At 37.9% G+C, this 26,425-nt stretch overlaps 1 protein-coding gene across 9 annotated transcripts in view; it reads left to right on the forward strand.

Annotated features, from left to right (window-relative positions):
• Positions 1-26,425, forward strand: part of LOC139748098 (E3 SUMO-protein ligase PIAS4-like) — a 91,258-nt gene that overhangs the window by 8,433 nt on the left and 56,400 nt on the right. For 7 of the 9 annotated variants that reach the window (XM_071660723.1, XM_071660722.1, XM_071660717.1 and 4 more), the window contains exons 2-3: positions 2,417-2,583; positions 20,189-20,529. In XM_071660723.1, the coding sequence (XP_071516824.1) occupies positions 2,420-2,583; positions 20,189-20,529 (505 nt within the window). In that variant the 5' untranslated portion in view covers positions 2,417-2,419. The remainder of the gene's footprint in view (positions 1-2,416; positions 2,584-20,188; positions 20,530-26,425) is intronic. The other 2 variants (XM_071660721.1, XM_071660719.1) reach the window with 2 other exon arrangements.

Below are 26,425 nucleotides of genomic sequence, written 5' to 3' on the forward strand. Positions count from 1 at the left end.
TAATTTTACGAGATTGAATGTGTTCATGAGGGGGATCTGTGATGATCAGAGAAATATTGAGAATTGTGCGAAATACTTAAAGGAATCACTGTCAGTAGCGAGATGGTGATTGAAATATGTGGGTTGCTTTCTCACTCGTTACCTTGGTGCTGAAGAAAGCTGTGATGGAACCTCAGTCTACTTCAACTTAGAAAATTTAGTTATTTTTTCCTCTCTTTACGCAATTGCCGTCTTTGCTCTTTTTTCTGTAATTATGTCCTTTATCTTGCAGTTATCATTATATAACTTCTTCTTTTTGATAGTTTCTGGTTAGTCGTTTGTTTGCTGCTAATGTTCTTAGATATATGAATATATATAATACATATATATATATAATATAATATATATATATATATATATATATATATATATATATATATATATATACACATATATATATACACATGTATATATATTTCCTCTGCAGTTTAGTGGAAAGTGACCCCAGTTCTCTAGAAGAGTTTTGCAGGCATCACATTTTAACTATTTTTGATTCTCATTTTTCAGCTTAAACTTATTTTGACGTGCACTCGTAATGCCAGTTTCGTTTCATTAGTTTTATCAATCCATTTTTCTTCTTTGATGCATACATTGAATGACATACAGATGTAAGATTGATTTGTCAATCTCTGCTACCGTCCAACTTTTTTTCATTGTTACAGAGGGATGTTACCCAAGTTTATTTCAGTATGTGTCGTGCAGGACTTCGGTTATGTATAATTACTTGGGTTATGTATAATTACTTATTTGTGCAGTATGTGGCGTCAACGAAAAGTGTTAGATATTGATGAATTTGGGTTTTTTTGAGATATTTTGTCAGAGTATAGAAATTGTGTTAGCAGAAAGGTTACATTCCAAATACGTAACTTTAGTATTCATGATAATGATAGCAAAAATAATGATATTGAGAATGATAGTGATAACAGCAGCTACTAAAATTTTTCCACTTCGATTTCACTCTATTCCAATGCTGTACATTCCTCGTTTTCTTCCAAAAGTATCCTGACACATTAAGATGCATTTTAATATCAGATAAAGTCATTTTTATACTTATTACTGCATAGTTATTTAGCAAAAATAGCAAGCATAACCACAGCACACTTGAGTAAACACTAGTTCTGGGTGTACTGAGAGAATTATGATCCTACTACCACAATGCTCATTGGTTCCTACCTGTAGCTTGCTTGGCATTATCATGCTACCAGTTTCTGCATTTTCTCGCTTTTGCACATGGTTGATCATTTGCTCTAAAACCACTGAAATTCCAGCAAGGCTGTTATGAGCCAACCATGAGTGCATTGTCATCTGATATATTCAGAATAATCAGATGTAGGATTTCTAGTGCATAGAACAGAAATAAACTCATGAATCATATCAAAGATTGTTCTCAGAGAGTTTCCAGCTTAAGTTATGGTAGAGAAAAGTTAGTAGATACCCAAAGTTTTACTTTAACAATGCCAGAAATCTAAGTGTGGAGCATGATTGACTTTACAGTACCTTGCAGTTTTAATGTGTTATTAATAAAATTTAGTTAGACAATGGAGTGTGAGTTTTATTTTTTCCATGCAAAAATTAGTAACTCAAGGAAGGCTACAATTATAAGGTATGTTGTGGGGCTAGACAGTATATGATAAGAGAAACAGTAACAGGATATGAAAACTTCATTTAATTTTCTCTAACAGCTGAGAAGGATTCTTTGGAAATATTAGTTATTTTCATTCATGAGCTTTTAGTGGAATTGCCATTAAAAATAACTTTGTAAGTACTTACAAACACCTTCATTATGAGTGACAAAAATATATTTAATTGTTCAGATTTTGTCTGGATATCTTTGATCCTTTCCCATTGTAAACATATACTGAACTCTGCATCATCTATATGTTTCTGTGGTTTCCATCATGTATGTCATTTTGACATTTATACGGAACAAGATATTTGATGGAGATAATGTGATTCCAAAGTTAGATGATCTGATGTGTTATAAATGTGTTTTGAATATTTCAAGTATATTTCTAAGTGTGCTTCATGCATTTTTTTTCCTTCATAAAGAAAACTTAGTAGTGTATCTAGTAAAGAACAACCTCAAACAATTAAGTCCATCTACATATTGGCAGATGGTACATTGTTCCATGATTCATTATATGCTGTCCTGATGGCCTAAAAAGCATTTATATTATGATTGTGGGAAGTATTCATTTACATCTTGTAGCTTTTTACAATAGGCTCGCATCTCTCATTGAATTTGAGAAGGATATATTCATAGAAGTGACTTGTTATGTAGCACCTGATGATGCAGGTTTTCAGGGTGTGTGTATGATGTGGTCATTGTAGTATGTTGATTGAATACTCATTTTGTCAACCTCTGCTTCTTCAACAGAGAATGGTGATGACCTTTCGGGTCTCAGAACTTCAGATGCTGCTTGGATATGCAGGCAAGAATAAAACTGGTCGTAAGAATGAGCTACAGAGTCGAGCTATAGAGATAGTAAGGTTAAGAAACCCAGCCATACAAGCTAAGATCAAGGAATTGTACAAGAGCATTCAGTAAGTGTTTCTGGTATAATGTACCACTATTACCATCTGAGACTGGTTGTTTGCATTATAGATGAAAGAGCTTGGTTGCTTTGTTTTTCTTCATATGATAGCTGAGCATGGATTATGAAGACTGCGCTGCTCTATACGAAAATTTTCCTAATTATAGTTTGCATTTGCATTCTTGTTCTTGTATATATATATTCCTTTTCTCATCAAGTGTGAAGAAGTATACTGTAGGGCATTTTTTGACATTGTAATGGGGCATTCACAAACATTACATTTGCACATGATGTAGTGCTCTAGCTAACATGTGAAATACAATTTTTATATATTTTTCGTACAGTATATCTGGAGTTGTCTGGTGAACAGCGAGATACTCAAGATAATTTTCATACACTTTTTTTTTTTTAAGTGCATACTATGGTCGTCTTTGTTTCATGTCACATCAGTTTTCTTTTACTATATTTCCAACTTCAACTCAGCAATTTTAACTAAGGTACTTTCAGTCTTTATAAAAAGAGTAAAACCTCAGACAGAAGTCCTTGTTGTGTCTAGGCCTTGAATAAAGTGAAGAAAGGAAAAATAGAAAATACATGAATGTTCCTTAAGAATTTTTAAGTGGAAACCTTGCCAGTTGAAAGGGGAATTATAGTTATGTGGAGGACATTGGAAGGTGAAATAATACCAGACATTAGTTGTAGCGGTAGCAGATGTGTATAAAAAAAATGAAGCTGTAGCAGAAAAGAAACAGGCATCACAATGGCCCACTCTCAAGTTGGCAACAACTATGTAGTATTTATGCAACTTGATGGTTTGTTTATTATTTTATAACTTAACTGGTGATACAGCTTACTAGCAACCAGTTCCTGATTTGAGAAATTTATTTGAAGTCGGTAAAAGAGAGAAAGGCAACTGAATTATTATGTCTGGAAAGAGGATTATGTTAGGAAATCAGATTGGAAGAGCTGAGTTGGATTGTTTTACTCAGCTCAATTAAGCAAGTGCACAGAAATAGAACTGCATCAGATGTAAGAGTACCATTCCATGGAAGGGTGAACCAAATTTCTGTTCAGTTGGAGGCACTTGTCCAAAGAGGAGAATCTTCAGAATTCATCCTGGTCCATATTGACAAGTAGTTCATACATGATATTGAGCTTGAATTAGTCAAGATGTAGAGAAATGATAAAGATTTGAAAAATGCTCGGTTGAATCACCAGTGCATGGTCCTCCATGGTGTAATGGCTAGCTTTCCAGACAGTGATGCATTCATGGACCACCCGGGGTTGAGCGCATTGGTTCGAATCTTGGTTGTGGGTGAATCCACAGTCAACCCAGCTTTTTTTTTTTTTTTTCATTATAATACTTGATTGCTGTTTCCCATGTCAGTGAGGTAGCACCAGGAAATGGACGAAGAAAGACCCATCCACTCGCATACACACATGTATACGTGCAAGCACATACACATACATATACATTTATAAACGTACATATTCATACTTGCTTGCCTTCATCCATTCCTGGCACCGCCCTGTCCCATTGGAAACAGCATTGCTTCCCCTTGTACACAGATGCTTCCCGACATATGCCCGAGTTCCATTCTGATCAACCAGTCGGATCTCGAAATGGACATAAGTCGGACGTATGTCAGCATGGCATGTAGAATTCGTATACCTGTACAGCATTCTTTTATCTATCATGATTATTGTGTTTTTTTTATTAACCAGCTTTTTTGTATGATTCTGTAGTTCATGGATTGATTCGTCCAAACTTTCAGTGAACTTTTCAGCAGCTCCTTCAGCACTTGCTGCTTCACCTGTGCCTTGAACTTTGTGCAAGCTACATCTTCTTTTAAATCTGTTGAACCAACCATGACTTGCTATGAAGTTCTAGATATAATCTTCTCCAGCTTGCTCCTTCAAGGTCTCAAAAAGACTTTTAGCCTTCGTCTGAATTTAGTAAGCTTAGTGGTACAGGTATTTGAATTTGATCTTCCATCAACAGTATCAACAACTTTCCAGTTCTTGGATGGGCCCTTGTTGTTGCTTTGTTGTTATTTTATACTTCATACTTGTCGAACCTTTCACTGCTTTCCGTATTTTTTCTTTGTTCTTTAAAATTGTGTAAACTGTTGAATGGGACAACTGTAGATCACATGCCATCACATTAACTTTTTTCACCTTTTTCAATTCCAATTCGAGCGTCTTCCTCGTTTTTTTGCCAGATCTATCAAAGTGTTGTGGGTTTTTCCTCTTGCTCTTCTTCTTTGGGGTTTGATACAAAAATGGTTTAATCCAGCACAAACATTCTTCAATCATAGTCATTGTAAGACTGGAACTAAATAACAGTGCTTTTGATGTAGCCATCCAGTATAGTAATGCTATCAGTAAGACCTTAATTAACAGTAGGCCAAGTCATCCAAAAAATGGGAGTGTTGACGCTATCATATGTAAGGCACGTAAAGATACATACATTGGCCAGACCAGCAAAACTATAACTAAGAGATGCTATTGGCACTGTCACTCAGTTTGAAGGGATGACCACAAAATTGCAATTGCTAAACACTTGTCATGAAAACGGTCACCTTGTAAACCATAACAACCCAGTCACATTGTACCCCTCTTCTGATTATCCCACCCCATAATATCATTGAATCTATCTTAATTGCTAATGCTAAGAACTTTAATTTGTCTCTAGGCATCTAAAAAGCCCATCCTATTAACTAAATCATTATGAATGAATTATCAAGAAACGAAAGCATAAGAAAAGTAGAAAAATACTTGAATATTCATCTTGTTACCCAGGCCAACCCTCTTCAGACAACCCCCTCAAACCACATGGTACCCCCACTCTTGCTTTAATGGTCACAGTTGGTCTGGCCAGTGTGTAATCTAGAATGGCAGAGTGGAGACAGTATTATTGCTGTGGAGTTGGGATTTTAAAAAAATGTGATCAGGTGGATTTTCTCCGTGAAACATGTTGTACTACAAGTATGGAAAAATCATGTAAAATTTTTTCACCTCTTACTGAATTGTGATTTCACCTTCATAACTATCATCACAAACTACTGTGATCAACACAAGTATTTTTACGATTAACTTACACATGATCTTTAGATGTATTTGCCACGTGCCCTTAACTTATACATCTCTGCTGCTGGGCATGTCAGTTACTCCAACTCCAGGAGTACTTTTATTCATTCATAGTGAGATATATTTTGGAAGAGTTTTTGTCACAGACATATTAATTACTGAGCATTTTTATCACTCTTGTATGTTATGTTGCAAGAATATCATTTTCATGAAATATTACATGATGTGACATCATGTTGCAAGAATATCATTTTCATGAATTATTACATGATGTGTCATCACATATACTGACAAGTGTATGGAAATAATTGAGTCCTAGGCATATGTTAACAGTACATAGGATGCTACTGCAAACAATGATGGCCCCTTATTTCAAGGTTCACAGCTAATTCAGGAATAATTAATGTATATGCCCAAACAGCAGTGACCAGAAAAAGATGATTAGTGTATATATATATATATATATATATATATATATATATATATATATATATATATATATGCTCCAGCTGCAGTGAAAGGAATAGAATTGATAAAGGAGCTTTGGTAAAATAAAAGTATACATTTATGGAGAAGATGCTCTTGTTATACATACATAGAGCATGAGACAAATAAGAAAAACAGCTTTTTTAACCTTCAGCTCAAGTCTAAAGCTCTGAAGATTTATGAGTGTTTATGTAAAGAAAACATTGTAGCTGAGCCAGAGCCATTGCAAGCAAGTAAAGGAAGACTAAGTGTTTATGTAAAGAAGATGTTTTAGCTAAGTCAGAGCCATTTCAAGCAAGTATAGGAAGGCTAGATAACTTTAGTCTATACAACATCAGAAGCTACATAATGTGAAGGTGATGGGAAATTCCACTAGCGTTGACCCCGAAGTTGCTGCACACATCCCATTTTTTCTCTATGTTTATTGGGTCGCTGTATGCGATTTCTTGCCATGCTAGGTTTTCAAAGAACATAACTGGTGCATGAATCGAGAGATGTTTGTATCATATTAAGGAATAGAACTTAACTGGTGCATAAATCAAGAGATGTTTGTATCATATTAAGGAATAGAACTTAACCCATGTATGAATTGAGAGATGTGTGTATCATGTTAAGGAAACTTTCCCACCTCCTTGTTGAGCAGTTGTGTATTTTTGTCTCATGCTATTTTTAGCATATTTCTGGGAATGACGTATGACGTCATTAATCTGTATTGTCTTTGCCAGGTTGCTGTATTTCCTACTCTGTGACCTTGAATGCATTTCATAATTTTATTAGTAGACATTTGGTCTCCTTAGCTCTTCCCCTAAGATAGAATTCTTGTGACAGGTTAGGAACGATTTAGACACTTAAATCTCTCACACAGGTTCGTGCAGCTTAATTTCTGCTAGATTATATTCACACTGAGGTGTTCTTTTCCTGAGGTCCATTGTTATTACTTTATGTTTACTTGAGTTGATCTTCAAGCATGTATCAAAGAGCTTTGGGGTCTAAGTCCCTTTGTAAGTTCATGGAGTCCTCACTTTTTTATTTACCTTCAGAGCTCTGCATCTTCTGAAACATATTCAAGTAGGAGTCCATACCCCATGGTAAATCATTCACATCAGGAGTAATGTACCATGAACAGAACCCTGCTATGATCTCAGCCCATTTTGAGAAAGATTCACAGACAAGGATTCATGGGTAGGGCCTTCAGATTTAAGTTTCAGGAAATTAACCTCATTCTTTGTATTCAATTAGTATGCATCCACCTTGAATAATGTGTTCAGTTTTAGTCACCCTACTTTAAAAGACACTGACAGAATTGAGAAAGTACTTTCGTGAGCTACCATGATGGTTCCAGGACTGAGAAATAAATCCTGATAGAGCTAGCTAAACATCTCATATTTATTTAGCTTGGAATAAAAGAGGGTTAGGTGTTTTTCTATAGGTATTCAAAGTTACCCATGGTTTTGATAATATTGATCTTACAAGCTGCTTAAGGCTAGGTTCTTATGATTTTTTGTGGTAACATATACAATCTTATGAGCAAACATATCACTTCGAGGCAGAGTACTTTTTCTTTAACAGGATTGTCAGCATATGGAGTTATTTACCAGTTTGAGAGTAGCTGTAGACTTGATAAATACTTTTAAGTCCACTTTTGATATTGTTTACATCTTAGCTGCATGTAAAGTTTTCAGGTATTTGTTTTTGAACCATCTGCATGCCTTCCTACTCACACAACACTAATCCATAAATTTCTGATTTCCTTTAGTCACAAATATCCTCAGAAAGACCCAGTGATCTGTTGCTGTTTGAATTCCTTTTTTTTCTTATCCATTTCCTGCATTAGTGAGTTAGTGCCAGGAACAGATGAAGAAATGGCTTTATTTGCTTACATCCACTCTCTAGCTGTCAAGTATAATGCACAGAAATGAGACACCCTGTCCACAGCCAGGCCCCACAGACCTTTTCTTGGTTTCTCTTGACTACTTCATATACCCTAGTTCAGCTCATTTACAGCACATCTGTAAACCACGTAGCTCCAATTCACTCCTTCCCTTGCATACCCCACATCCTCCTGCATGTTTGAGGCTTAAGCCTTCAAAGCATTTTTCACTCCTTTGTCTCACCCCCTCCTTGGTGTCCCCCTTTTCCTTGTTCCCTCCACTATTGATATGCATACCTCTTAGTCATCGTGTCATCACTCGTCCTCTTCATATGTCCTGACCATTTCAGCTCCCCTTCTTCAGTTATTTCATATCCCTTTTATTACCACACCTCTCTTACCGTATAATTTCTTATTTCAACAACCCTTTGAACACCACATGTTGTCCTCAAACTTTTCATTTCCAACACATTCACCCTATCACATCCTTACAGCACTGATGGAACTACCATACTATTGAATATACCCCTCTCTCCCCTTGACTTTGACCATTCTTGCCACACAAGACCTTTGTATTCCATTTAATCAGAGTTTCTCATTTATCCTCATATACTTCCTAAACTAAACATCTATTTCTCATGGAATTCATCTTGGGTCACTTGTGCAACAGATATGACCATTCTTGCGTCACAGTCAAATGTTTCACTTTCATAGATTGGTATCACTGATTTACTTCTTAGAATATTTCCTTCATTGTAAAATGTAGTATCTTCGAAGCTTTCTTACTCGTCAGTTACCATTTATCAGCTTACTTATTCAACATTGACCATGTCTCTAATTCTTCATCTCTCCCAAGAAAACATCAGATTACCTCTTCTGTATTGACCATCTTTTCTTAGAAATTTCATGTTTCACATACTATTTTATAGAACTTGTTACAGGTCAGTTATTTTCTATAACTTCACCAGCCTACCTGGGAAATGTTCTGTCACAGACTTAAGCAACTTTCGTAGTCACAAACAATCCATTTTTTTTTTTTTTTTTTTTTTTTTTTTTTTTTACACTCAGTTCCTATAGTTTCCATCCTCCCAGACTTGCTCATATTCCTTCACCTATTCTGCTGACTATTGTTCTGTAATATTTGCATGTAGAAGCAATCTTAGCTCACACTTCCATCATTTATTAGTTTTATTGTTAAATAATAAAAGAAAACCTCATTCAGCTGACTTTGATGTTCCTCATAGTTAAAATTCAGGTGCAACAGTTAGCTATACTTAATAGTTTGACTTATCTTTTCTTGAGCATCACATACTCTTTGATTCAGTGTTAACTGATACTCAGTCATTGCAGATTATATATTTTTTTCTTATTTAGAGAAGGAAATGCATTTCATTATTTTTAAGCTCGGTTGACTTTTTTCAGAGAGCTCATGCCATGGTTGTACATCCAGCATCCATTCATCCTTGGTGTGGACAGTATCTCATTGACATGAGAACTGACAGTATTAACAGGTCTTGGTATAACTTGAAAATTATTTTGGACAAGCTGTATAATAGTGAAACGTATTCCTGTGAATGATATTCTTCTGGCGAGTTATTGCTCAGATATGTTTAATAGATGATTTGAACTCATTTCAGTGAACTGTGACTTATTTCGATAAATTCGTATTCTTATTTTTTATTATTATTATCATTATTATCATTATTAAAGGAATTATTCATTCTTATGGTTTGTTATGCACAAAAAAGGGTATGTTTGAAGGTAGTTGTTCCAACGTTATTGTTTAGATTTGAAGCTCGGGCTATGGATGTGAATGTGCAGAGAAGGGTGGACTTGTTGGAGATGAAATATTTGAGGACAATATGTGGTGTGAGGTGGTTTGATTGACCAAGTAATGAATGGTTACAACAGAGATGTGGTAATTAGAAGAGAGTGCTTAAGAGAGCTTTAGTGGGCATGCTGAAACAGTTTGGACATTTGGAGAGAATGATTGAGGAAAGGTTGATAAAGATGATATATGGATTGAACTAAGGCTTATGAAGCAGTGAGAGGAAATCACAGAAAGGTCTGTAGGGCCTGGTTGTGGATGGGGGTTATGGTTTTGGTGCCCTACACATGAGAGCTAGAGAATGGATGTAATCAAACGAGGTCTTTTCTGTCTTTTCCTGACACTGCCTAACCAAGATGGGAAATGGCTGACAAGTATAAAAAAATATATCTATTGATTTTTTTCCATATTGATTGCTGTTTCTCATATTAGTGAGGTGCAGGAACAGGTGAAGAAAGGCAGCATCTGTTTACATCCATCCCCTAGCTGTCATATGTAATTTACCAAAACTACAGTTTCCTATCCACACCCAGGTCTCATAGACCTATCCATGTTTTGCATTTTCTAGTTTAGTCCATTGATAGCACATCGAACCCAGTATACCACACCATTCCAGTTTTCTTTATCCCATATAATATAATAATATTTTCATGTTTGTTCACCATTTCCTGTGGTAGCAAGGTAGTGCTAGGAACAGATGCAGAAAGGCTTCATTTGTTCTCAACCATTATAAAGTTTTCAACAAAAGTAAAGCCCTCTTGTCCACAACCAGGCACCACAAATCTTTTCCTGTTTGCCTCTGGCTGCTTCATATGCCCTAGTTCAGTCCATTGACATCACTCCAGTTCACTCTCTCCCAGATGCATGCTCAGACTCTGAGAGCTCTTTTTTTTTTTCTTTTTTTTTTTTCTTTTTTTTTTACTCCATCCTTCCATCTCCAGTTTAGTCAAGACCTTGTTTTCTCCATTTCTGACACATATATCCTCCTTATCAACATTCATTAAAAATGGGAATGAAAGTATAGTAGTCCCAACAATATTATATGGCTGTGAGGCATGGGTGTGCTTGAAATGAAATGCTTAAGGACAGTATTTGTTTTAAGATGGTTTGAATATGTTTTGAAAGGGTTAGAGATGTGTGGTTTTGAAATGAAAATGTTTGAGGACAGTATGTGTAGTAAGGTGGTTTGAGTAAGTTAGGGTTAGAAAGATGTGTGATGATAAAAAGAGAGTGATTGAGAGAACAGAAGAGGTTGTGCAGAAATGGTTTGGACATATTGAAAGAATGAGTGATAAAAGATTGACAAAGAGGATATATGTGTCAAAAGTTTAAGGAACAGGGGGATTAGGGAGACCAAATTGGAGATGGAAGGATGGATTGAAAAATATTTTGAGTGGTGCCTGAACAAGCTGGAGGGTGAAAGGCATGCATAGGATAGAGTGACTTGGAATGATGTGATATACAAGGATCGATGTGATGTTAATGGACTGAACCAGGTCATGTGAAGCATCTAGGGTAAACCATGGAAAGGTTTTGTGGGGCCTGGTTGTGGATAGGGAGCTCTGGTTTCAGTGCATTATGCATGTTACATAAGAATGGATGTGTGCAGTTGCAGCCTTTCTTCGTATGTTCCTGGTGTTACATTGTTATTGTGGGGACAGCAATTAAGTATGAAAAAGAAGAGCAGTAATTATTATGATAATGATGATAATGGTAATACTAATATATCAAGTTAAGAATCAGCTCACTGAATTGGGTTCATAGTTATATTTATATTTTATTATACTTTGTCGCTGTCTCATAGTATTATTATTATTATTATTTATTATTACTATTATTGATAATATTATGATTATTTTTTTTCTTGAGGAGGGGGTGGAGGGGGAAGCTGGAAATCTTTTCCTACTGTATTAATGCTTACCAGCTGATCTAAGTGCATCAGCTATATTGGTGGGAGGGATTGAGTAATAGTGCTGGATGATTTGAATGCAAGAGTAGGTGATGTGGCAGTTTGGGTTATAATTAGGGGCATGGGTTACCCAGTGTTGTGGTGAAGAGCTCGTGGAGTAATGTGCTGAAAAATGAATTGTGTTGGGAATACCAGTTTAAAAAGAGGGACATACATGAGTATATATAGGTGAGTGGAGTTGATGGTAGATGGGTATTACTGGATTATGCATTGGTTGATGGGTTTGCTGAAAGAAGCAGCTGGTGGGGTGTCTGATCCTTTATTTTTTATTGTTGGATGCAAGGGTGAAAGTTTATATAGGCCTTAAGAAAACAGGGAATGATATCAGTGAGGAGAGGGTTTTGAAAGAGAGATTGGAAAAGAGGATTTTGTAAGGAGGTCAAGAGAACATAGAGTGGCACATGTAGGTTGTTTGGCTTGTTGAAGTATGTCAAATAAGAGAGTCATGGCAAATGTATTGGTGAAAAGAGAAGGGTTAGTGAAAGCCTTGCATATGATGACATTTTTTAAGGCATCTGAAGTGGATAGGATTGCAATTGAATTTCTCAAGAAAGGAGGTGATACTGTTTTTGATTGATTTGTTAGGATTGGTCATGCATGCATGGCTCAAGGTGAGTGCATGAGGATTGGCAGAATGCCAGAACAGAATAGTGCTATGGTAAAATGGCCAGGGGAACATTTATGAATGTTTGAATTACTGAGATGAGAGTTTATTGAGTTTACATAGTAAGTTGTATTGGAGAATGGTGATTGAGTGGGTGGTGGCATGATTTGAGAATCAGATTGGGAAGGGACCATGTGGCTTCAAGAATATTAGATGTGTTGATCTGATTTGCTTTGAAGAATTTGTGTATGAAATACATAAAAAAACGGAAGGATTTCTATGGGCTATATGTGGATCTGGGGAAAGCATATGATATGGTTGATAGAAATGCTTTGTGGAGGGTGATATGAATGTGTGGTGTGGAAGAAAAATGTATTAGAAGCAGTAAGGTGTTTTTATCAGAGAATTAGATTGTGTGTGTGTGTGAATAGGAAGAGTGGAGATTGAGTGGGTGCAGGTGAAAGTGGGTCTGTGACAGGAATATGTGATATCTCCATGGTTATTTACTATTTATGGGGTGGTGAAGAAGGTGAATGTGAGGGTCTTGGAGGGAAAAGCAGATGGATGTGAACAACTGAGGCCTTTTGTCTTTTTTCAGCACTACCTTGCTGTGGTGGTGGTAATGGTGAACTAGTAGGTAATGTGAGTGAATGTGTTTTTATTCATGTTTCCTGGCGCTACCTCGCTAACACGGGAAGTGGCAATCAAGTATAATAGAACAATAAATATAATTGAACTAATGATTTTCTTTTCACCACAGAAATTGTTTCTTTTATTATATCAGTAGTTACACCCATATGACATAAATGCTCTCTCACTGATGAAGTCTGGATGACTGAGATTTTATTAATGTGGAAGGCCTGTGATTTCATTATGGGTTAAAGAGATATGGAAAAAGAGCCATCCCAGATTTGCAGGAAATACTCCATACAATGGTGAATGTGACTTGAGTTGATCTGGAATAGCCACTCAGAAGAAATATGACATAGGTGCCTTTTGTATCACCTTCAGCTTATGAAAAATGGATATGGCTATGTCTTAGTGTCAGGTTGAAATGTGATGTTTTGACTTTGACAGAAGGAAGGATGTTGTGTTTTGAAATTTGACGGAAGGAAGCCTGTGAATTGTAAGAGAGAAGTGAGTAGATATTGTGTTTTTTCCTTGTTGGAGTTAGGTTAGTACCTCCCTGTACAGAAATGCTGCACAGGTCCAAATTAAGAGAGAAAATATATACAGTTTTAGAAAAATGATGATTGTAGTGAGTAAGGGACAGAAATTGAGTTAAAGGATACAGAGTGTTTGTGAGTGTAAGAGGGAATTGGGGTATAGTTTGAAGAAAGATTTTTTTGAGAGGAGAATAGACATTACCACAGAACCTTGAGGGATGCCAGATGCCATTGTTGACAGAATAAGAGGGAAAGGTTGTTCCATCAATGACAGTTGCAATGGAGGGACTGAAACATGTATTATGGAAGAGAGAGAAACATAAAAGCCATAAGAAGAAAGTTTAGTGAGCAAAAATATATGCCCCACCCTGTTGTAGATGTAGAGGTGATGTGGGCCACCACAAAAGACTTGAAAATTCAGTAAGTAGAACCAGATGTGGGTCACATAAGACAGATGATCATCAATTGGCTTTGCGGCACTAAAGCTATACACTTGATCTGAAAGAAGGTATGAAAACTAAGTGTTTGAGACAGTGAGAGTTTCAAGACCTTGGACATTATAGTAGAACATTGTAATGATGGAAGCAAATGCTCTTAGTCAAGGACAAACATAGTCTTTCTAAGATAGAGGCATCCATCCAAGAGGAATGAAAGTTGTGGCTAATACAAATACATTACCATAGTTAATTTTTCTGTTCATTGTATCTGTCTAGCTACCTGTCTGTATCCCTGATGTCTGTTGCCATTGGGAACTCCTTCAAGGGGTTGGCCATGGTAAACTCCAGTGCCACTGACAGAGGGCACCTCTGGTGCAGTGTAGCATATATGATCATAATTCTTGAATCGTCATGCTCTGCCTCGAGGTGAAGTGTATGGCCAATAATGCATGTGGTGGCATCCCATGCATTGTTACCAGATGCAACAGCTTGGATTTTTTTTGTACACTTTTCCACCTATTTGAAAATGTCAAGGAGACCTATACAAGATGTGCACCTTCTTGATATGTAATAAGTTGTGAAGCTGGTCAACTCTTACAAAAGAAAAGAAGTCCATTGTGAAAACCTGTAGTTATTATATTTGTTTAGTAATAGAAGCACATCCAAAAATGCCGTATCTCTTGCTATGTATCCTTGATGGTGTACCAAACATACCTTATGCACATGGGAGCTGAGCAGCTTAATTTGAAGGGATTGTCGTATATGAATAGTAACTGTTCACCATGTTGTTTATATAATTTTATCCAGAAAAATATACTTTAGTTAATTCTGATGCATTTATGGAATTTTTTGAAAGATTTGAAAATCTCCAGCACCCAGACTGTACAGTGAAGAGGTTAATACCTTTGTTGGTTAGTCTGCTGCAAATTAATGAATGGAGGGGAGTAGGGATGACATGCCTGGAATCTCCCAAGGAGATAGGAGGATGTGGAGATGATGTTTCTTACACGGGCACAGTTTTAGTTTATTAGCATGAATATGTTTAGATTTTTTTTTTTTTTCTTTTTTTTTTTTTTTTTTATACTTTGTCGCTGTCTCCCGCGTTTGCGAGGTAGCGCAAGGAAACAGACGAAAGAAATGGCCCAACCCCCCCCATACACATGTATATACATACGTCCACACACGCAAATATACATACCTACACAGCTTTCCATGGTTTACCCCAGACGCTTCACATGCCTTGATTCAATCCACTGACAGCACGTCAACCCCGGTATACCACATCGCTCCAATTCACTCTATTCCTTGCCCTCCTTTCACCCTCCTGCATGTTCAGGCCCCGATCACACAAAATCTTTTTCACTCCATCTTTCCACCTCCAATTTGGTCTCCCTCTTCTCCTTGCTCCCTCCACCTCCGACACATATATCCTCTTGGTCAATCTTTCCTCACTCATCCTCTCCATGTGCCCAAACCACTTCAAAACACCCTCTTCTGCTCTCTCAACCACGCTCTTTTTATTTCCACACATCTCTCTTACCCTTACGTTACTCACTCGATCAAACCACCTCACACCACACATTGTCCTCAAACATCTCATTTCCAGCACATCCATCCTCCTGCGCACAACTCTATCCATAGCCCACGCCTCGCAACCATACAACATTGTTGGAACCACTATTCCTTCAAACATACCCATTTTTGCTTTCCGAGATAATGTTCTCGACTTCCACACATTCTTCAAGGCCCCCAGAATTTTCGCCCCCTCCCCCACCCTATGATCCACTTCCGCTTCCATGGTTCCATCCGCTGACAGATCCACTCCCAGATATCTAAAACACTTCACTTCCTCCAGTTTTTCTCCATTCAAACTCACCTCCCAATTGACTTGACCCTCAACCCTACTGTACCTAATAACCTTGCTCTTATTCACATTTACTCTTAACTTTCTTCTTCCACACACTTTACCAAACTCAGTCACCAGCTTCTGCAGTTTCTCACATGAATCAGCCACCAGTGCTGTATCATCAGCGAACAACAACTGACTCACTTCCCAAGCTCTCACATCCCCAACAGACTTCATACTTGCCCCTCTTTCCAAAACTCTTGCATTTACCTCCCTAACAACCCCATCCATAAACAAATTAAACAACCATGGAGACATCACACACCCCTGCCGCAAACCTACATTCACTGAGAACCAATCACTTTCCTCTCTTCCTACACGTACACATGCCTTACATCCTCGATAAAAACTTTTCACTGCTTCTAACAACTTTCCTCCCACACCATATATTCTTAATACCTTCCACAGAGCATCTCTATCAACTCTATCATATGCCTTCTCCAGATCCATAAATGCTACATACAAATCCATTTGCTTTTCTAAGTATTTCTCACATACATTCTTCAAAGCAAACACCTGATCCACACATCCTCTACCACTTCTGAAACCACACTGCTCTTCCCCAATCTGATGCTCTGTACATGCCTTCACCCTCTCAATCAATACCCTCCCATATAATTTACCAGGGATACTCAACAAACTTATACCTCTGTAATTTGAGCACTCACTCTTATCCCCTTTGCCTTTGTACAATGGCACTATGCACGCATTCCGCCAATCCTCAGGCACCTCACCATGAGTCATACATACATTAAATAACCTTACCAACCAGTCAACAATACAGTCACCCCCTTTTTTAATAAATTCCACTGCAATACCATCCAAACCTGCTGCCTTACACGTTTTATTTAAGAAATCACTGTCTAGAAGGGAGATTGGTGGTTCATGCATGGATGATATTGAAGGAAATGCATCATTCTTTATCTTGAAATTAGCTACACACACTACTGTTATTTCTCACATAGTCATAAGATTAATGGTTGATAACATTAATTTGTTAAAAAAGGGAATACATTGTTTATACTAAAAGTAAATGTAAGGGTGGTAATTGGCTGGCACATATGGGAAGTATAATGGAGGTGTTTTTTCCTTGGAAATGTGCGTGCTCTTTATTTGTCATATGTTACCAAAGTCTTTCATTGCCCCAGGGGTACACAAAGAGAAAATTGAGCACAGTTGTGTTATGATTTCTTCAGCAAGCACTAGGGTAATTGAGATGCTTCTTGATTAGGCCTTCCCCTCTTGTTCAAACATAATCCAGCTAAAATTGCTCTCAAAGTCATTCATTTTTTTTCACATTTTCATCCCATTTATCTTCACTTTCCTCACCAGATGATATGTAAGTGTTCCTTCTCATCATTTGGTCACTCAACAGCCCATGCACTCTTTACAGTGGTCATCTTGTATGCATAACCTGTTGGTTTGATGGCTGTGATTTCATGAGAGAGGTTTTAGGGGTATTGAGGATAGAAGAATTTTTTAAGCACCTTCCTGGTGACAAGATTAGACCTCTGTAGGTTACTGCTGTAATGGTACAGAAAGTCAGCTGGATATTTAAACAAAGGCAGAAAATTAAGTACATCAGTGTTTATGGCTTCAATTCCTTAAGAGTTCATCACGTGGTGAAGGGTGCTGTTTTAGGTTTTACGGTGCAAGAAGAATACCATAGGGCCTGTACACCTTGAGCAAGAACCAGTGAGGACCTTGTGCAGGGAGAATAGATGATGGAAGGATGGGAAGTAGAAGAAATCAGGAACCATGAAGATGAGATTTGTAGAAAGAAAGAGTTGCTGAAAAGAAGTTTTCTCACTTAGATTTAGCTGTAGATTGAACAGGTAAGAAGAATTGTAGATTTAGCTGTAGATTGAACAGGTAAGAAGAATCGTGGAAAGTTTGAATGAAAGAAATTGTTGGAGATGCTTTTGATCAAGGAACAGAAAGATTTATTAGTTGAAGAAGGAGTGAGGTCAGTGCACTGATATGCTGAATTAGGAGAAGGATAAGTTTCATGGCTTGATACACTTTGTCCTTGATGCAAAAAAAAACCCCAAAAAACAGATTGATCAAATAACAAATAAGATGAGAACGGTTTAATAGAAAAAAGGATGTGGAACTTCATCCCAGCAAAGATAACGTATGTTTTCAAGTGAGAATATCCTTAGGCATTCTGCTTGCCTCAGAAGAAAAGATGTAAAAGCTGCACATGGAAGACCTCTTATCCTTCCCTATGTGCCAGAGTAGAAATTTTGAGATTGAGATTGTAGGTGGATATGGCCAGAGTGTAACAATAGAATTGAGCTTGTGATCAAAGAATCTTAAAGGGGCAGATATAGTGGATTGAAGTTGAAGGGTTCAGAAGCAAACCTGTGGCAAGGTTGCTAAAGGAGTAGCCACAATAGTCAGGAATTTTTTATTTTAATGTTCCAGATCATTCAGGAGAGGAAAAAGAAAAGGACTTCAACAGGATCATTCTGAGTGAAACAAATGAAATTTTAGAGATAAGGAAATTTTGAGCCAGATAGCATAGAAGTTGGGAGATTTATGATCACGAATCAAGTAGTATGTGTTCTTGTACTGTGTTAGGCACAAGCATTGAAGCAGAAATAGCAGTGAAGATTACGATTAGAGAGAGACTTAATAGTAATGTAGTAGTAGCTTGGGACAGTTGAGCATCAGAGAAAGAGTGAGGGTGGAGGCAAGTGGTGTTTGACAAAGGGGAGCATAGATCTGCATCCATGAATATTGCAGGAGTGGATAAAGAAAGAGTTGGGTTGAGGTCACTCCTGCTTTACACTTAAGCAACTTATAGTTACAGATCCCCCTTCACCAGCAAACACAGCTTTGCCAAAGCATATTCTTAAAACAATTACCCTTTCCCTAACCCAGTTGAAACTGTTTCCACCAGACATACACTCATCTGAAGCTATTCTCCTTAGACATAAGCAAGTCACACTTTCTTGTGTCTGTTCTGGGCACCACCATCTCTCCACTACAGAAAACTTTTTAATTCAGCATAAGCAAAGTCCCCTATATGTCTAGAGTGCAACTTCCACATGGAAGATATTGAACATCAGCTCCTCACAAAGATAAGTACACATCACTACCTTCTAGACCTGTGATCCCATCATTGGACATGGTTACCTTTCTGAGTGCTGTGGGAGCTTCAAGGAAAGGGATCCTGGGGCAGGAAGGTAAGATAAGGTATGCATGAAGGCCGTATTAATGTTGACCAATAAATGGTTTTCTTCCAGCATAATCTTTTTCATATGATGTTCTGTTGCCATGATGTTAATGCTTAGGTGTCCTTCATAGTTTGTCTTGTAATTAGATTATTTCCCCCAACATGGTACTTGTTGTCATTTTGTGTAACCTTTTCCATCATAAGTGCCTTTTTTGGGTGAATTTCATTAGCAGTTTGTTTGAGATGTAGTGCATTGTGTCTGGGTCGTGTTGCAGTATTTCAGAGTCCCTCAATCATGACTTTGACATCATCAGCAAACATTGTCAGATATGAATCTGCTTCATTTAGCAAATCTTTTACACTGATTAGAAAAAAGTTGTTGCCCAAGCTTGAAAAGGTTTCCTTGTGTTGTGTGTAATTGCCTGTTTGTTCTGTTCGAGGAAGGAGTTTTACATTTGTATGATTATCTCTTGTACGGAATGGGAAGGTTGTTTTACATTCGTGAGGCCCCATGTCTTAAACTTTCCGTGTGCTTGCCTTTTGGCATATGTTATACATGTGAGTGTGTGTATATGTGGTTTTAGGTTTTTGTATGTTTTTTGTGCATATGTGTTTGTAAGTGTTAATCTTTTATTTATTCATTCATGTATGCCTTTATACATCTGATCATAGATCATACTACCACTAATTTGGGGCTGTGTAACCAGAAGCATAACTGTTTGATAGCCTGTGTTAGTGTATTAGTGTATGTTGAGTAGTTTATAGAGTATCTTGCTGATGATGTGTATTTTTGGCCTTCTCAGTCATGTAACTAAAGATTTTGGTACCATTTTGTTGGTAGGTTTGACGCCACTTGATACAGATAACTGCTTAGCGTATATCTGGAAATGTATTTGGTTTCGTGCATAATAGGTAGGGGAAGTCCTTCTTCAAATAGTCGTTCAAAGCTTTTTGAATTTTTGTTTGATAGACTGAATCCCTTTCCAGTGTGGAGATACAAGCAGAATTTTTGTGTACCAAAGACACTGGAAAACTAACACAAGCTAATGTGTAGTCTCCTGTGTTTTTCTTTATATAGACTAGAGATGATGTCGTTTGGTGACAGGTCACAAGCAGCAGCCAGTGGACCAACAGGAATCCATCCAGCACAGAAAGTTCCAATGGGCCTCAACACCATAGCAGGTTACACACAGGCTGGAGGTGTAGGAAGCATTGGGGGGGTAAGCTCAACGCACAGCACATCCCGATATTCCTCCAGTTCATCGCAAGTGGCCGCCACAGGAATATCTACGGCTGTGGGATATTCAACGCTGACCAGTAACAGTCACAACTCTTCATATCCAATCAATCCAGATGTCAAATTAAAAAAGCTTCCTTTCTATGACATCCTTGCAGAACTTCTGAAACCATCTTCATTAGGTGAGTTTTCTGGTAGCTTATGACTTTATGATTAGTAAGAATTGCTTTCTCATGAATCTAATGCGTAGAATGCTATTTGTACTTATTGTTGTTTGAATTATAAATTAGCAGGTTCGGGAATAGTAGTAATTGTTGTAGAATATGTAGTCCATTTAGCACATTATAACTGTTGAAAAAGATTTCTCCTAATATTAATTGTAAAACTTGAAACAAAATTAGATGAATAATGGTGTGTTCAGCTTTATTAGGCATTTGTGATTGTATAATAAATATAAATATATATATATTTTTTTTTGCTTTGCTTTGTCGCTGTCTCCCGCGTTTGCGAGGTAGCGCAAGGAAACAGACGAAAGAAATGGCCCAACCCACCCCCATACACATGTATATACATACGTCCACACACGCAAATATACATACCTACACAGCTTTCCATGGTTTACCCCAGACGCTTCACATGCCTTGATTCAATCCACTGACAGCACGTCAACCCCGGTATACCACATCGCTCCAATTTACTCTATTCCTTGCCCTCCTTTCACCCTCCTGCATGTTCAGGCCCCGATCACGCAAAATCTTCTTCACTCCATCTTTCCACCTCCAATTTGGTCTCCCTCTTCTCCTCGTTCCCTCCACCTCCGACACATATATTCTCCTGGTCAATCTTTCCTCACTCATTCTCTCCATGTGCCCGAACCACCTCAAAACACCCTCTTCTGCTCTCTCAACCACGCTCTTTTTATTTCCACACATCTCTCTTACCCTCACGTTACTTACTCGATCAAACCACCTCACACCACACATTGTCCTCAAACATCTCATTTCCAGCACATCCATCCTCCTGCGCACAACTCTATCCATAGCCCACGCCTCGCAACCATACAACATTGTTGGAACCACTATTCCTTCAAACATACCCATTTTTGCTTTCCGAGATAATGTTCTCGACTTCCACACATTCTTCAAGGCTCCCAGAATTTTTGCCCCCTCCTCCACCCTATGATCCACTTCGCTCCATGGTTCCTCCCAATTGACTTGACCCTCAACCCTACTGTACCTAATAACCTTGCTCTTATTCACATTTACTCTTAACTTTCTTCTTCCTTCTTCTCTTATATATATATATATATATATATATATATTTTTTTTTTGCTTTGCTTTGTCGCTGTCTCCCGCGTTTGCGAGGTAGCGCAAGGAAACAGACGAAAGAAATGGCCCAACCCACCCCCATACACATGTATATACATACGTCCACACACGCAAATATACATACCTACACAGCTTTCCATGGTTTACCCCAGACGCTTCACATGCCTTGATTCAATCCACTGACAGCACGTCAACCCCGGTATACCACATCGCTCCAATTCACTCTATTCCTTGCCCTCCTTTCACCCTCCTGCATGTTCAGGCCCCGATCACACAAAATCTTCTTCACTCCATCTTTCCACCTCCAATTTGGTCTCCCTCGTCTCCTCATTCCCTCCACCTCCGACACATATATTCTCCTGGTCAATCTTTCCTCACTCATTCTCTCCATGTGCCCGAACCACCTCAAAACACCCTCTTCTGCTCTCTCAACCACGCTCTTTTTATTTCCACACATCTCTCTTACCCTCACGTTACTTACTCGATCAAACCATCTCACACCACACATTGTCCTCAAACATCTCATTTCCAGCACATCCATCCTCCTGCGCACAACTCTATCCATAGCCCACGCCTCGCAACCATACAACATTGTTGGAACCACTATTCCTTCAAACATACCCATTTTTGCTTTCCGAGATAATGTTCTCGACTTCCACACATTCTTCAAGGCTCCCAGAATTTTCGCCCCCTCCCCCACCCTATGATCCACTTCCGCTTCCATGGTTCCATCCGCTGCCAGATCCACTCCCAGATATCTAACAATACTGGCAGGGGTATATGATGGACCCTTCAGCTCTAGCTGTTTGTCAGTTTTTCAGAAGTCAGTCATATCCTTGCTGGTAGTAACTTATACCCATAATTTACATTCAGTTTACCAGTACACAACTTTATTAAACTGTTAATGGTATCTCATACAGTTTGTTCCATGTAATGCCTTTACTCTGCTTCAACACCAGGACCTCTCAACACCCTCCAGTCTTCAATTTTTTCTTCCTCTTCATTGCTTTTTTTGCATGTTGGTACTTAAGCATACTGATGAATGATAACATCAGTTTGCGAAAGTAAAAATTTTGGAAATTGTTACTCTTAAATTTTTTTCATATTTGTTCTCTGTTTCTCATGTAGCACAATAGTATTAGGAATAGAGGGAAAATGGCCTCAGTTAGTCATATGTAATGCACTGAAGCCAGAGCTACAGTATTCACAACCAAGCCCCTCAGACCTTTCCAGGATTTTTCCTGACTATTTCACATGCCTTGGCTTAACCCAGTGACATACGTCACTTCTTGTACAGCACAGCTCTCCAACTTATTCTGTCTCATGGTGCTTCCCTCCCTCCTGCATGTTCAGGCACTGATCACTCAAAGCATCTTACACTCCATTCTCCTGCTTTGTTCTCATTTTCCTCCATCTTGTTTCCACCACTTCTGATGTTTATGCCCACTGAGTTAGTGTCTCCTCACTTATTTCTGTATGTCCAAACTATTTCAGCACACCTTCAACCTTGTCACATGTACTGTACTTACTACCTCGCCTCTTTCATACTTTAACATGTTTTATTTGGTCAACCCTATTCACATCACTTATTGTCCTTAAGCATTTCATTTCCTATACATTCACACTCTTTCATATTTTCTTATCTAGGTCACGTGCATCACATCCATACAACACTTTTGGGACTACTTTACCATCAAACATACCCATCTGTTCCCTCACAGAAAGTGAACTCTTCACATTCCCCAGTGTGCTTAGGACCTCAGCCTGCTCACATACCCTGTTGCTTGCTTCAGGTTCCATGATTCATTTGCTTCCATATCCATTCTTAGATATCTGAAATGCTCCTTTTCCTGTACTTCCCCTTTCGTAATATTCTCATGTGAACTGAATTGAGGTTATCCCTCTTTAGATTCCAGCAATAGGCATCTCATCTTACATGATACCTCCTCTCTATTTCTGAAATTCATTGATGGAATGTTTCACCTGCTTCCTGCTTCCAAAGTAGTTCGGGAAGAAACTGAGACGAGTTTAAGAAGTGTATTATAAGACTTAAATTTTAATCCAAGATATTATATTTTCCAACACCATCTCCAACTATTTTCTTGTTATCAGACTTCCATTTATCAAGAAAGCTGTAAATGATAGCGTTAGAAGATAACCATGCATCCTTTTCATGAGTGTTGGATGTATCATCAGACACTGTTTCATCCAGCTTTTGCTTGATTTGAGGAACCACAGATACCCCTTCCATGAGTTTGGCAGAAGTAAGTTGAGGGTCATGTTACATAGGCACTGAATTTTTAATTTTCAAGTCCTGTGACAAAATTTTTTGTTACTCCAAGCTTCTGAGAAGCGATGGAAGCGGCATCTTGTTAAACTTGACGAGTGGATGAGCATTAATGTTTGCCTATTCTGGAATAACTTCTCTGGAAGGCCGGTCTTTCTTCACGTAATGCTTGACTCTGTCTACTATTCCATAGGCATGATAAACATTGGTATTACATAAATCCTGGCTGTTGCCTTAAAATTTAGAGGGCTGATTACTCCAAGATCATCATGGATAAGCCATTGTGTTCCTCAGAAGCTATCTTGTTCAAGGAGAATGTGAGTTTTCATAGATCTCTTTAAAACAAACCAAATTCCCTAAAATTTTAGTAAGGAGACAGTTTGGTTTCTGGTAATATAGCTTTTACAATTTGCCTGGGAAAAATCATTGAATAATTATCAGCCACAATATTGTTTATTGTTCTTTGCGCATGGTGTTCACCAGAAATTATATACTCTGGAAGTTTTGCTGTGAGAAAAGTTGACAAACTCTCACAATGTTTAGCAGTAGAATGTTGTCTCGAGAGTAGATGATGATGCTTGCACTGGTGTAACTGGGGTCAGCCTGCAGAGGTTTGAACTTAGGTGTAGCAGTCAGCTTGCAGTTTACCCAGCTGTTCATCTTCCCCTCAAGGCTGCTTGATAAATTGGGTTCCTGGTTTGGTATAGATTTATCGTTATTATAATCATCCTAGGATCCCTTTCTGAGAGGGCCCTGGAGTTACTCCAGGACCTCTTTTCTTGGGGCTCATGTTGTGAGTCATTTATTAGGTGGTATCCCTGTAAATGGTTTACAGTCCTATCCCGAATGATGGTCTCCATAAATATATCAACTACAGATATTAAACTGATTGGATGATGATTTCTGGGCAGTGGTTTATTTCCTTTTTTTAAAATGGGTTTTATATTAGTAAGCTTCCATTCCTGTGGTACTTTCCCCATACCATGCGATTTATTGAAGAGAATGGTCAAGGGTTTAATTATACAATTTTTCACCTCTTTCATTGTCTTCGGATAAATCTTATCTGGCCCTGCTGTTTTCTATATCTTTATTTTATTTAGTGCTGAAACTATATCTTCAACATTTATATCCACATGTTGCAAAATGCTTTCCTTGGGACAGAAGCTTATCTTCCATTGTAAATACAGATGAATAAGAAATTATTTAAAATCCTTGCCATGTAGGTGATAGTTGGTAGGCAGCTAATGACCAGGGAGGTATTTTAACAGTACTACTCGCCTGAGTGTCAAAAGGGTTAGTGACTTCTGCGTAGTGAGCCAGCTCTTCGGTGGTTGGCAAGTTGCACTCCTCTGACCCAGGTAGCTCTCTTTCTTTCTGCCTTACTAATGTGGACTACTGGCATTTTGTCCACAAGTGTATAATCTCTCCTTGTCATACATAACACTTGACAACACTTACTCACACAGCTCATTCTTCATAACTCTAGGTTTTCCTATAATGAGCACATGAGCTATCTCTGCCTTTTGGCAAAATGGTATGAGCACTAGAAAGAAGTAGTAGGTAGGAAGGAACATTTAGGCAGAGCATTAGGTAATACTTTTAAGTAGAAGCAATTAGAAAGAGCATTAGATAGAAGTCGTCAGTAGGAACATTAAGTAGGAGCCCCAGCATACACTGTGCTGGAGTTGCCCTCTGCCGGTGGCCTGTTGAGGTTGAGGCAATAAAGGGTAACAAGTGGCACTAGAGTTCACTAGTTATGGAGACTTTTGCCATGGCTACTCCTTTGAGGTAGTTCCAATTGGAACGGGCATCAGATATAGATAGATGATCAGCCATGTATTTGTTGCTGTTATTAATTGACCGATTTACTGGGTGACGACTCTTGCTTCTAGCATACCCATGAAAATCCTTTGGGTTTTTGTTGCTATTTTCAGCAATATATGCTTCATACTGATGTTTACTTTGACATATAAGTCTCTTAGTTTCTCAAACGTTTTTATAGTCTGCTTAATCAAGCTGGTTATTGGTGTCTTTGAGCTTCTTCTGTGCTGCCATCTTAGACAATAAACACTTCTTTATGTTATCATTCCACCATTTTGGCTTCATATTGGAGAAAGACTGTCTACTGCGAGTTTTAACAATTGATCCCTCTTATACTTTGAATGTTTTACTAAAACTCTCCCAGGCAACATCCATATCGCTTTCATTTAAATCATCCCAAGTTTGTCTGTCAAAAGCGATGAGAAGATTTTTAAAATTTGCAAGCCCAAAATTTGGTATTTTTTTTTTTTTTTTTGTGGCTCATGGTGACCACCATAGCAGCAATGTTAAAAGTTAACTCAAAAATGATTCACTGGTAATCACTTACTCTAAACTTTTCTACAACTTCAACATTGTTAACAAGTTTCTCATTTGTAGTTAAAATCAAATCTATTCACATCAAATTTAGGTTTATCAACTAAT

This window comes from Panulirus ornatus, chromosome 72, assembly GCF_036320965.1.
Source record: "Panulirus ornatus isolate Po-2019 chromosome 72, ASM3632096v1, whole genome shotgun sequence".
Classification (NCBI taxonomy): Eukaryota; Metazoa; Arthropoda; class Malacostraca; order Decapoda; family Palinuridae; genus Panulirus; species Panulirus ornatus.